The sequence below is a fragment of the Grus americana genome, chromosome 2, assembly GCF_028858705.1.
Source record: "Grus americana isolate bGruAme1 chromosome 2, bGruAme1.mat, whole genome shotgun sequence".
In the NCBI taxonomy this organism is placed as follows: Eukaryota; Metazoa; Chordata; class Aves; order Gruiformes; family Gruidae; genus Grus; species Grus americana.
In genome coordinates, this window is record NC_072853.1 from 58,378,160 (window position 1) to 58,391,989 (window position 13,830).

General features: G+C 40.2%; 1 protein-coding gene across 1 annotated transcript in view; it reads left to right on the forward strand.

Annotated features, from left to right (window-relative positions):
* CEP192 (centrosomal protein 192) overlaps nt 1–13,830 on the forward strand; it is a 94,686-nt gene that overhangs the window by 62,463 nt on the left and 18,393 nt on the right. The window contains exons 40-45 of the mRNA XM_054814184.1: nt 19–279; nt 494–612; nt 2,646–2,755; nt 6,278–6,419; nt 11,342–11,514; nt 11,871–11,994. Of these exons, the coding sequence (XP_054670159.1) occupies nt 19–279; nt 494–612; nt 2,646–2,755; nt 6,278–6,419; nt 11,342–11,514; nt 11,871–11,994 (929 nt within the window). The remainder of the gene's footprint in view (nt 1–18; nt 280–493; nt 613–2,645; nt 2,756–6,277; nt 6,420–11,341; nt 11,515–11,870; nt 11,995–13,830) is intronic.

The following is a 13,830-nucleotide window of genomic DNA, read 5'->3' on the forward strand; positions in this document are numbered from 1 at the left end:
TGTTTTTTCCCACCCCAGATACCATTATCTGGATATGGAGGAACAAGCAATATAACTTTAGAAAATGTTAAAAAACTGTCAGATAGTTACATGGTAACACTGGATGGATTATTGCCTACAAGATCAAGGAAAGCTTCCTTCCACATCAGAAATATAGGTTCTCGGGCTGCCTATGTTAAAGCACTGTGCTTTGCAAACCTACGGACAAAAACAGTTATGGATCCTCAGGTAATGATGGTATCTCCAGAGAAGTTTGTACTAAGAGAAGGAACACATGAGGTAAGTATAATACCTGATTCTGAGGAAGTTTTATTAATTTAAATTACAATAAATGTGATCAATGAGAATGTGTCCGAATAGTTCTCTATTCAAATCTCACTTAACTTGTGTTAAATCCTGTTTCACTTGTATTGCAGTAATTTGTTGACGCATATTCTAAATGCTAGTGCTAACAATATTTTTTCCTGAGTATGTTGTTTATTTATTTTATCAGATGATTACTATAACATGGAATCCAATGGAAAAAGAAAAGAACTTCCAGAAAACAAACACATTGGTATCAACAGTATGTTTTTTTTGTGGAGATGAAGTTTCTAGGCAGCAGTATCGTAGGTAAGATGTAATTTGCTATTGTAACAGACACAGATGTTTAATAAAAAGTTAAAACTAGAGGTGTATGCTATCATAAGTATTGTTTTAACATGCTTCCAAAAATAGCAAATCAAAAGACATGGATGATATGGAGAGATCTAGTAAGTCTTAGAACTGGTAGGTTGGTTGGTGGGGGAGGTTGGTTTGTTTATTTGTGGTTTTGTTTGCATACTGTACCTACAATCCTAGTTAAGAGTTTTATTTTCTTTTTATGTTCTTGAATTTGAGTGTGTTGGGTTTTGGGGAAAATTTTGGGGGTTTTTTGTATTGGAAAAAAATTGAGTTCTATCTTGGTATCTCTCTTTCCAATATGTGGGTAGCTTTAATTTTTAAAGAAAAGGCTCATGAAAGGAGTATTACTGAAATTCAGTAGTATTAAGTTTTGAACAAGAGTTGCATCTTAGTTTGCTGAATTCTGTTGACAAAGACAGTGTTTGAGTACGTGTGTATGTGAAGTAACATCCACGTATGCTCATAAGACACTGATGAAATTTGTAGAATATATCTTACTGAGCTTAGAGGCTATGTTACACTGCATTTCAATTTGCGTAACTCAAATGCACAAAAAGAGCATACTCTGCTTTCAGTGACATAATTGGCACTCTTCACTTGTGCTGTGTATTAGTGATAATGCAAAATGTTAAGAATAGGCAGAGCACCAAGGTGCTGATGATCATCATTCCATGCTCAATTTCACAATGGCAGTATTTCACTATTGCTTTTAAATGTGATTGCCTAAAACTTTATGAAAGTCACTGTATTGTTGTCCAAATAAAGTGTTAAACGTGGCTAAATTTGTATGAATTTGAATAAAAGCTCCATTCTATCACCTTCTTGATAGAAAATTGGCTTATTTTAGATATCTCAGAAGATACTTGTTACTGATTTTTGTATGAACTTTTTTTTTGTGTGAGGCAATGTCATTGAATCCTTCTCAAAGGGCAAAAATACTTAGGAAAAAGCATTGATCTACTGATAACAGAAAACCCATTGAGAAGCTTGATGCACCTATATGGGTAGTGTTGGAAACTTTTTAATTCAGACTTAGGACATTGGTACGTGAGTGAAATGATTTGCTGCTGATTTTATTAGTCAGCAGGCATGACATTTGGTTCTTGAACATGGTGGTCTAGTTGGTTGTTTCTTGCTGGGAGCTTCTCTGAAGTCTCCCTTGATAATTTGAACGAGATGCTTATTTCCTGAAATGACTGAGTACTGTAAGCCAGTCAAACCCCGTTCTGTCATTGTGTACTAGAATGAGAAGATGATTTGGGACTTAGGGGCAGGAATGTGAAATGAGTAGTCTGCCTAGTCTGCCAACTTGTGGCTCAGGTTCTTTACTCCAAAAATATACATAGTCAGTAGTCTGGTAAGTAGCTTAGACCTGAGAGTTAGTAGTGCTGAGGTATGCTTTCCACCTCCAGGGCTCTGACCCTATCTGAGTGCCAGGTTTCCTCTTACTGGCTTGTAGCTTCCCATTTTTCCCAGGACTATTTATATCTCTGTGCCTCCCAGTCTTTTCTGTCCTGTTGGCAGTCATGCTCCTTGGCTCTATGTTCCTGCTGTTGGCTGGCACCTGCTGCCCTTCTGCCATTGAGTAGTCAATTTTTACCCTCAAAAGGCTTTCACTTGCAACTGAAATAGCATTCTCCTGCTTCCTGTGGTGATTTAAAAATCACTCAGATGCCTGATGTACTTATCAGAAATCTAGGTAAGTGTGACTGACAGCAGAGAGCAAGTATCTTGGAAGGACAAGCATATGGTAGCCATTATTTCAGTGGTTCATTTACTGTGCAGCAATAAAGTAGGTAGTTCTTTAACCATTTCAAGATTATGAAAAGATTTCAGTTTTAAATGAATGCTCACAGATTTGAACTTGGTATATTTGAAAAATGATAGTTAAAATTATGGTGGATTCTTACCAATCTTTTCAAACTGTTGTTTCCAATACTTTGTGTAATTTAATGACTGTTGTTTCTTTATCTCTTTAACAGAGCTATGATGTATAAACCTGAGGTAGAAAAACACATAATCCCAGAAAACAGTTTATTGAGAAACATGGTATTTGATGAAGAATTTCAAGGGGAGCAGCTTGTGACAGAAGGTAAGCCTATGACTTGTTAAAAGAAAAATGTAACACTTGTTTTTGGGTGGAAAATGTGCATTTAGGCTTGAATCTTAGTTATTTTTACACTGTTTCTTTTTTGATAAATGTAGAAGCAAAAGTCTCAATTTGGACCGAACTTGCTTTCTTTTATTCAATGCCTGTCTATTTAAACAATATACAGAACTTTTCTCTTAACAAAATGAAACCCCAGTCTATGTATTAAAAATGCTTGGTTTACTTGGACAGTATTTGCTGCCTTAATAATTGAGAAAGAGATTCAGGTTTTTTTGTACACAGGTGTATCTTACATTTGAAAATTGACGAGCAGGCAACTTTGATGGCACTAAAATATATATATGTTCCTTCCCAAATTAAATAACTTTTTTTAACTTCTTGTGTTAGCAAGGAATTAATTAAAAAAGAATGCGGTATATTGTAAAAATGTCCTAAAACCCCCAAAACCAAACACACACTCCCCACAACCCCAAACCACCAAAAAACCAAACAAACCAACCCACCCCAAAAAAACCCTGTTCAATCCCATAACTGTCATGAGCAAGTGTACTGTCAAACCTTATTTCTTGAACTCATTCTAGTCACATATGGAAATATTTTACCATTCTAAGGCTACTACACCTGAATAAATGTGGTAGTCCAATTCTTTCCCTATAGATTGTACGTTGTCTTTACTTGGAAAAGTAAAAATTGTTGATCATTCATCTTGGTTGAGGTGAAATCCTAGTGAAGATAAGATACTTGGGTTCTTGAATATGCTCTGAAGTTGTTAAGCCAGTGTTAGAGCCTAGACATCCTTGATTACTTTTTATTGCCTTATTACTAGGGTTTTGCTAATGGTAGCTTTTTTTTTATTTCTGGGAGAAACAAGGCCTACCTCTTGCATCTTAATGTTTTCCTGTCTCTCTTGGAGTGTGTACTTTCCTGAATTTGTGAAATATAACTTATTGTTTCCTGTTTGGTCACAAATGCTTTATTTACTCAAATACTTTGGAGGAACTAATAGTAGTACTCTAGAATTAAGAAATGTCTTTTTTTTTTTCTTTTCTTTTCTATAAAATGCTATCTTTTAGGTGAAAAGTTATTTTTTCAACATCTAAATGCTTTTTTTACTTTTTGGTCTTTTAAATGAAAGACTTTTAAAGAGATGATGCTGAAAAAAAGCTCAAAGAATAGAATGTCTTGACTGTAAGGATTGCTTTTAATGTAAAGTTGGATCCCTGGACTGTTTTGGTCTCCATTCCTCACTGCCTTAATCCACAGAGCTATTTGAAAAACCTGTTAAGAAATTGCATACGAGCATTGGTGTTTGAAATAGTGTGGTGTCAGTTTTTCACCAGTCTGATCACATCAGTTGGTGTGGTCCAGGGCCAGCAGCTGGAGGGATCCACGTTGTACATGTGTATGTTGCCAGTAATGAGCCTTCATCTTGATCAGCCAAGGAGGGGAATGAGATGAGGCCATTGGTGCTGTTTGTGTGAGTGCCAGGTGTCTCTCGTATGAGGAAAGGCTGAGAGAGCTGGGTCTGTTTAGCCTGGAGAAGAGAAGACTGAGAGGGGATCTCATCAATACTTACAAATATCTAAAAGGTGGCTGTTGAGAGGATGGGGCCAGACTCTTCTCAATGGTGCCCAGTGACAGGACAAGGGGCAACGGGCACAAACTGGAACACAGGAAGTTCCATCTCAATATGAGGAGAAACTTCTTTACTTTGAGAGTGACTGGGCATTGGCACAGGTTGCCCAGAGAGGCTGTGGAGTCTCCTTCTCTGGAGATATTCAAAACCCGCCTGGACGTGATCCTGTGCAACCTGCTCTAAGTGATCCTACTTTAGCAGGGGGTTTGGACTAGATGATCTCCAGAGGTCCCTTCCAACCCCTTCCATTCTGTGATTCTGTGAATCTGTGTCTGAGTGTCTGCGTGTGTGCGTGTGCGTGTGCGTGTGCATGTTTGGGGTGTGTGTACGTGATTGCTGGGAACACATGCTCAACCTTGCTACTGGTTGTACCAGTGGCAGCATCACCTCTATCAGGCTACCACATTCAGCTACTCTCTAACACTGTGGTTTACTGCACTAATCGAATACCTTTTACATACTCATCTAATCTGTTTCTAGTTGCTAAAGTATGCTTCAATTACTAATTGAACAGAGACAGTGGTTGTTGATATTTAACATCCTGCAACTTTTTATTCTAAAGCAGTCTGAAATGTTTTGTGACTTCTGTACTTGAGTGGTCAAAATGAATTTAGTTTGCAGTGCATATTAGCATCTTGTTTGCATATGGATGTATTGTTAAAGAGGATGGAAGGAATTCTGGTCATGTATTCTTTGCAAGATCCTCTTGTGCATTTCTAGGTATTATATGATGTACTTCACTATGTTTTACAGAATCTAAGCCTTCATATAAAATTGTTTCGGTGTGTTGTGATTTGGGTCTGACACTTCTGGGTCTGGAACTGTGTGCACTGTGGCCTTGGCATTCAAAGTTATCTTAATGATATCATGAATAGCCATTTTGATATTTTAAATTTGTGAATATGAAATAGGCTGTAAGAGTTAAATATTTTAATGGGATATTTGAAAACTGGGATTTTCCTAATTGAATGGAATTCAGCTGGGGGGCGGGGAATAAAAGGAACTTAGAGTAGAAATAATGGTCATACTAAAGAAAGAATGTATTTCCATATTGAATTTTGCTATACATATGACAGAATAAATAAATAATTTCTCCCCAAACCCACATTCTGTTAGACATCCTTTTGCAAGACTTAGCTTTGTTAACAAGTTTCTGCATGCGTGAAAATTCTAACTAAAACCACTTCTACAACAGATGTTACTCTGTCTTATCCATAGCTGAGTTGTAGAAGCTATATACAAATATTAGTAATTGTCCCTGGTATCTACTACGCAGCAAAGGAAATAATGATTGGATCAAATGTATCCTGTGTGAGAAGTGTTCACTTCTCAAGCAAAGGAGAAAGGAGAAGAGCAAAGGAGAAAACATTGACTTGATTATTAAACATTTGAATGAAATGTTTTATTATTTTTAAATTATACTTTTGCATTCCTGACCTTTTGGATATTTACAGGTATAATTAATTAAATAATGAAGTGTTAGATTGAATAGACTGAGTAATTGAAAAATAAGTTATCTCAAGTTGAATCTGTTTCTGTGAAGCCTTACGAATGTATGAGTCTTATTTGTAGGGTAAAAAAAGTAAAACTTTAGTTTGGTATAGAATCAGATTAGTATATACCATTTGTATAAAGGTGGAGAATATATCTCTTATAATTATACAGTTAAAATTGGTGTTATTGAGATTTATACGTTACTTCTCATGATAATGTTGATTTATGCCTGATAACTGAAATGATAGTAATTAATTTTTTGAATGATCTTAGCAAACAGATTAACTAGGTCAATATCCCAAATCTCTCTTGTGTAGTTTCTCAGTATTATAGATTTGTTCTTATTAGAATTGCTCTATTACTCTCATTTTTAGTATGTGATATCCCACGGGGGACAAATGATATCCGTCTTTTCTATGCAAATATGCGAAAGGTTATCCTTTCTGTGGTTGGATACTGCGCTTTTGATCGGACTGGATTTCAGCAGTCTCCTGGACGTCTTTTGCAATCAGACAGGTAATATAATGATAACACTGACTATTGAATAATGCCTAACTGAAGTGCATTTCCTTTCATTGAAGATTTTAATCTCGGTGATGAAAATTGACTTGCTTTACAAGTGAAAGAGCTAGCTCTATAATGAGAGTGACTTTAATGAATACCTGGGTTGCTCTTCTCACTGTTTTTTCTCTGTATAGTCTGTTTAAACTGTTATGATAACTTTTAAACTATTTCTTCAAATGACACCATTCACTTTATCTGCAACTTCCTATTCTTCATCTAAAGAAACTGTTTTTTTCCCATAGGCACTTCCAAAGTACATTTGTTGTTGTAGTCCTAGTAGGACTGTAACCACTTCATTCCTTGTAATGAATTTTTGATGTCTGGGATGAAAATACAGATATTTTATGAATGCTTAGTGGCCTTTTCCTTGTCCAACCCATATGCCAGCCTTTCAGTGTGCTGTATTCATCAAAAGAATGATCAGTGCTGAGGCCAGTCCCACCCCTGGCACTTCCTCGAATGAAATGGTCCGTTACTGGGAGGATTTCTTTGGAGGATTGGCGGAGACCTGGTTTTTAACATGGACTTGTCACTTGTTTAGACAAGTTGCTGTAGCACTTGGAGCCCTGAAAAAGGAAAGAAATGTCCAAACCCTATACAAATCCTACTTGCTAAGATAACGTAGCATAAAATCAAAATAAAGATGGGTTAACTTTAACACTATAAGGAATACATTTGCATAGGTTGTTTCTTGAGTCTGCATGTTTTTTCTTCTTAAGATCCTGTTATATAGGTGACAAAAAGTTCCTGCCTAGTCCTGTTATGTTTAACATCTACATCTGTAGATGTTGTCTTGGAATTGCTTGTACCTGTTGAACTTCAGATGCTGAACACTTTGGGACAGATTTGTTGGCTAGCAAGGTGTTTGTCAGGCATAGTCGGGTTGCAAAGCTAGAGGTTGGAAACAAATATCTGCAGCAGCAAGCAGGACATTTCTCTTATTAGGTGGTTGTCAATTTTTTGTTTTATCTACTCGATAGCCTTATCAGTTCTTCTAGATTTGAATTTATTCCCTGGCTAAGCATCATGAGAATCTTCATTTTCTGAGTAGACTGTAATTCTTAGAAAAGAACTGAGTGTATTAGCTACTAATCTGACTGTTAGGAAATTCCATGTCAAGAAATTATGTCAATCAGTTGCCTTCCTGGTTCCACTGCTGTCTTAAGGGATAAATTCTCACAGGTGTTAGTTCAACTGTCCTGAACTGAGTCAGGATTCTCAGAAGCATTAAAAGTAGAAGTAGAAATAATAGGAAGAAGAGTTGTACGTTTGCACAACGTTTTATGGAGCAAAAGTTATCTATTTTTTCTTTAATTGTTGATTTCTACTTTCATTTTTAGTATTTAAAATCAAATGTCATGAGTTAAGCTTTTAACTTAAGAAAATAGGCTGAATCCTAAAATAACAGCTTCCTAGCTTTCATAGATGAGCTTAACTGCCATTTATTTAGCAAGCAAAGGTGTAAAACGCTAGGCAATGAAGATGGTGAAGAGACCAGAGCACCTGTCTTGCAAGGAGAGACTAAGAGCCGGGTTTGCTTAGTGTTGAGCAGAGAAGGCTTGAACGGGGGGAGGATCTTAGCAATGTGTATAAATCATAGAATCACAGAATGGTTTGGGTTGGAAGGGACCTTAAAGATCATCTAGTTCCAACCCCCCTGCTGCGGGCAGGGACACCCTCCACTAGACCACATTGCCCAAAGCCTCATCCAACCTGGTCTTAAAACACTTCCAGGGGGAGGGGGCATCCACAACCTCTCTGGGCAACCTGTTCTCGTGCCTCACCACTCTCACAGTAAAGAATTTCTTTCTAACATCTACTCCAAATCGACCCTCCTTCGGCTTAAACCCATTACCCCTTGTCCTGTCACTACACTCCCTGATAAACAGTCCCTCCCCAGCTTTCCTGCAGGCCCCTTCAGGTACTGGTAAGCCGCAATTAGATCTCCCCGGAGCCGCCTTTTCTCCAGGCTGAACAATCCCAACTCTCTCAGCCTGTCCTCATAGGAGAGGTGCTCCAGCCCTCCGATCAGCTTTGTGGCCCTCCTCTGGGCTCGCTCCAACAGCTCCATGTCTCTCCTGTACTGAGGCCCCCAGAGCTGGATGCAGTACTCCAGGTGGGGTCTCACCAGAGTGGAGTAGAGGGGCAGGATCACCTCCCTCGACCTGCTGGTCACGCCTCTCTTGATGCAGCCCAGGATACGGTTGGCTTTCTGGACTGCAAGCACACACTGCCAGCTCATGTTGAGCTTCTCATCAATCAATACCCCCAAGTCCTTCTCCTCAGGGCTGCTCTCAATCCGTTCCTCACCCAGCCTATAGTCGTGCTTGGGATTGCCCTGACCCGTGTGCAGGACCTTGCACTTGGCCTTGTTGAACTTCATGCGGTTTGCACAGGCCCACCTCTCCAGCCTGTCAAGGTCCCTCTGGATGGCAACCCTTCCCTCCAGCGTGTCGGCCACACCACGCAGCTTGGTGTCGTCGGCAAACTTGCTGAGGGTGCACTCGATCCCACTGTCCATGTCACCAACAAAGATGTTGAACAGTGCCGGTCCCAGTACCGGCCCCTGAGGAACGCCACTCGTCACCGTTCTCCACTTGGACGTTGAGCCGTGGACCCCAACTCTTTGAGTGCGACCATCCAGCCAATTCCTTATCCACCGCGTGGTCCATCCATCGAATCCATGTCTCTCCAATTTAGAGACAAGGATGTCGTGCGGGACAGTGTCAAATGCCTTGCACAAGTCCAGGTAGATGACTTCAGTTGCCCTTCCCTTATCCACGGACGCTGTAACCCCTTCATAGAAGGCCACCAAGTTTGTCAGGCACGATTTGCCCTTAGTGAAGCCGTGTTGGCTGTCACCAGTCACCTCCTTATCTTCCATGTGCCTGAGCATAGTCTCCAGGAGGGTCTGCTCCATAATCTTGCCAGGCACGGAGGTGAGACTGACCGGCCTGTAGTTCCCTGGGTCTTCCTTTTTACCCTTCTTAAAAATGGGGGTTATGTTCCCCCTCTTGCAGTTGGCGGGAGCTTCGCTGGACTGCCAGGACTTCTCAAATATGATGGCGAGTGGCCTGGCCACTTCATCCGCCAGTTCCCTCAAGACACGTGGATGCATCTCATCAGGTCCCATGGACTTGTGCACCTTCAGGCTCCTTAGATATTCTCAGACCTGATCTTCTCCTACAGTGGGCGGTTCTGCATTCTCCCAGTCCCTGCCTTCTGTGACCTGGGCAGTGTGGCTCAAGCATTTGCCAGTGAAGACTGAGGCAAAGAAGTCATTGGGTACCTCAGCCTTCTCCATATCCTGGGTAACCAGGGCACCCGTTTCATTCCGGAGGGGACCCACATTTTCCCTCGTCCTCCTTTTATCACTGACATGCCTATAGAAGCTTTTCTTGTTGTCCTTGACATCCCTGGCCAGACTAATTTCTGTCAGGGCTTTGGCTTTCCTAACCTGCTCCCTGGCTGCTCGGACAGTTTCTCTGTATTCTTCCCAGGCTACCTGCCCTTGCTTCCACCCTCTGTAGGCTTCCTTGTTTTGTTTGACTTTGCCCAGGAGCTCCTCGTTCATCCATGGGGGGCCTCTTGGTGTTTTTGCTTGACTTCCTCTTTGTTGGGTTGCATCGCTGCTGAGCTTGGAGGAGGTGACCCTTGAATATTAGCCAGCTGTCTTGGGCCCCTCTTCCTTGGGCTTTGTCCCATGGTATTCTACCAAGGAGATCCCTGACGAGGCCAGAGTCTGCTCTCCTGAAGTCCAGGGCAGTGAGCTTGCTGCACACCCTCCTCGCTGCCCTGAGGGTCCTGAATTCCACCATTTCGTGGTCACTGTAGCCAAGGCTGCTCTTGAGCTTGACATCCCCTACCAGGCCCTCCTTATTGGTGAGAACAAGGTCCAGCATGGCACTTCTCGTTGGCTCCTCTATCACTTGGAGGAGAAAGTTGTCATTGACACATTCCAGGAACTTCCTGGATTGCTTGCGCTCAGCTGCGTTGTCCCTCCAGCAGATGTCAGGGTGGTTGAAGTCCCCCATAAGGACCAGGGCTTGTGAGTGTGAGGCTGCTCCTGTCTGCCTATAGAAGGCTTCATCTGCTCGGTCCCCCTCGTCAGGTGGCCTGTAGCAGACCCCTGCTATGATGTCCCCTGTCCCAGCCCTCCCTTTAATCCTGACCCATAGGCTCTCGGTCAGCTCCTCATCCATCCCCAGATAGTTGATAGAGAAGTAAAGAGGAGGAAGACAGAGTATTCTCAGTGTTTCCCAGTGACAGGACAAGAGACAGTGAACACAAACTGAAATGCAAAAACCTCAATTTAAACATGAGAAGAAACCCTTTCTTTTTCTGGTGAAGGGTGATCAGACACTGGAACGAGTTGTCCAGAGAGGTTGTAGAGTCTTCATCTGTGCAGAAATTCAAAACCTGACTGGACAATGCCCTGCGTAACCTGCTATAGCTGACCCTGCTTTGAGCAGAGGTGTGGGACTAGGTGATCTCTAGAGGTCCCTACTGACCTCCAGCATTCTTTGAAGTACAACTCATATTGCTTTATTTCTGTCTGCAGTACCTTCTTAATCTAAATAAAATAGGTACAGAGGAAGTATTTTACTTTATTATCACCTGAAGAAAATTGTTTATTTCAGTATCTTCCATTCTGAACTGTACCTTCCACTTCTAAATGTTCTGTGAAAAAGCTGTGTCATGATATAGCTGCTGAATTAATTTTTTCTTAATAATGGAAAAGTGAATTAAATTGAAGGCCCATGTAAAGAACATTATTTCAGTACTAAATTTTGAGAAATACTAAGTGTAGGCTGTTATAAGTATTCATAAGTTATTTTTATTACTACTTTTGCTTAATACAATCTTATTTTCAGATTTGAGAACTCTGTCAGACATATCAATGCAACTTTGGATGTTCTTCCTGTTAAAGGACCTCAGGGTCCTTCATTACCTGTAAAAACTGATGATCTGGTTCAGAATAAATCAGATGCTCAACAGACTTGGGCTGTTAAACCTGAGTACTTGTCTTTGACATCTCCTTCTATTAGTAAGTATTTTTGAAGTTAATAAAATAACCATTCTGGTATTAAAATAACTGTACTGTATACTATGTTTGTAATTATTTTGTGTTTAAATGTGGCTTGGCCAATAATCTTGCTGCAGTAGCTTTACATGTAAACAGTAAACTTGGTTTGAATGCAGTTTTGGTTAAAGTGTCGGAGGTAGTATGCTCTGTATGTGTATACATATAATACGCACTGCATACACATGAAGATTTTAAAGCATTATGGAGGTAAAAATAGGGCAGAAAATGCTTTATCTTAATTGGTGCATCTCTGAATCTTGGGCACGTCTGTGAATTTTTGTACATGTTAGCTTTTTATAGCTTTTTTTGTATTACAGGTGGAACAGCAGACACTGGACATGTACAAATTGTCAACAATTCTAATAGGATGTTGACATTTGAGCTTTCATGGCCAGCTCACTGCCTTACTATCACCCCACAACATGGAGTTATTGAACCAGAGTAAGTTTCTTTTCATAGATTTCTTTTACATGTGAAAGCATGGTGAGATTTTGGAGGAATTTATTGTTAGTTAGTTTAAGAATTTAGTTAATTCAGGGATTTTAGTTAGTTTTTAGGAATTTATTTCAGTTTGTTTAGATTATACCCTGAAACTGGTTTTTGCCGCTCAGCCTTTGGCTTCTCAGTATCTGTAGGCATGAAAAGAATGACAAATCAATGTTGGGTTGTCTGTGTCTTAATTAGCAGTATTTTGGAACAGTGGTCGTAATATCACTGTATGTGTGTATGAGACTTCTCATGGATGTCAGCAAAGTCTTTCACAATAAAATGCTTGAAAGTTTTGACCACCTCTCACTTCTAAATTTATGGTTTTTTAAGGTCAGTTCAGAATGACTTTTAAGACCCTGTTATTAAACTATTCTCATCTTCAGAAAAAAAAGTTTCCTGTTCCACAAAAAATAGGTTTTACTTTCTGAGTTTTATTTAAGTATTTGCTTTTAACTTTGTAGATGTTTGCCCAAAGCAGATACTTCCTTTTCAGTCCTGTGTAACTGCAAGATGTGATGCATTTAAAAACTTATTTCCATATTCATGTAGATGTAAATTCTTGGATGTATTGCTGGGTAACTTTCATCACTAGTGAGAACTAATTAAAGAGGATTCTCTGGAAGGGCTAGGATATCTGCCACTCCTTGCAAATTCAGTTGGTGCCGAGAGCAAGAGTTTCAAAAAGTGGTAACAATACCTTTTCAGTAGCTGTGAAAGGACGGACATCTTGAGTGTCTCATACCCTAGACTCAGGACTGTCTGTGGAATGATTTCTTAAAAAGAGGGAATTGAACGCCTTCTGCAAGCAATTTTCTTGCACTGCATAATTTTAAAATGTGTTCCCTTCACTGGAAAAGAATGAGCTGAAACCTCACATGTTGGGTCCAAGTAAGTACTCTGGATCAAGAACAGAGGCCTGCAAGTAGGAAACAGACCCGTGGGAATAGCTGACTTAAGCAGAGCAAGCTGTGCTTGCCCGATTTTCTACTTTCCACGACCATATCCTGCAGTGCCAAGAGCAGTCATCCTGTCAGGACAGGAGCCAGCCAGAATCTTTTATACTATGCATTGCGATGGCTAGGGCCAGCAGAATTCTTGAACTGATTTAAGCCAGGAAAGCAGAAGGTCTGATTTCTCAGTGATGGTGAAAGAAGGTCCTATGATCAAGGACTGACTGCCTTGCTAGAGCAAGCAGACCACCCTCTGTTTCACCTTGGCAAAACCTCTTAAGTTCCATGGAATGAGCTAAAGGCAACCTCTAACCTGCTTGAATGTGGAATAATAAAGTCCTGAGTCTGTACTGAACTTGGTAGCATTCCAAGAGATTTTTTCGTGGAGGTGAACTGAAACCATCCTCTGGCATGTTGCTGTGCCTCAGTGTTGGAAATACTGTTAAGTGCTGTGAAAGGAATTGCACTTTTGGAGCAGGGACTGTTGCAATCTCCAGAGGCTGCAAGAGCCGCTTTTGGAAAGAGTTTCTTCCCTAGACTCTGTTCCTTTCCATAGCAATGAAAGTACTGACAGGTAGTGTCTTTAGGTTCAATGTTAGTCTTCTGTGAGACACGTGGTTTGTGACCCCATGCAAACGGGATTTGCATGAGAAGTTTTCAGTAAATGTAAAGACAGTGGAATGGTTTGTGATAACAGATAGCGTGTGTACTTAGTAAATCATATTTTCACATACACAGCTTGTACGTGAGAGAGAGAACCATGAATGAAAAGATTCTGAAAACTGCTGAGATTCAAAAAAACACCACAATTCTTTAAGGAAATATCAGTGTCCTGATT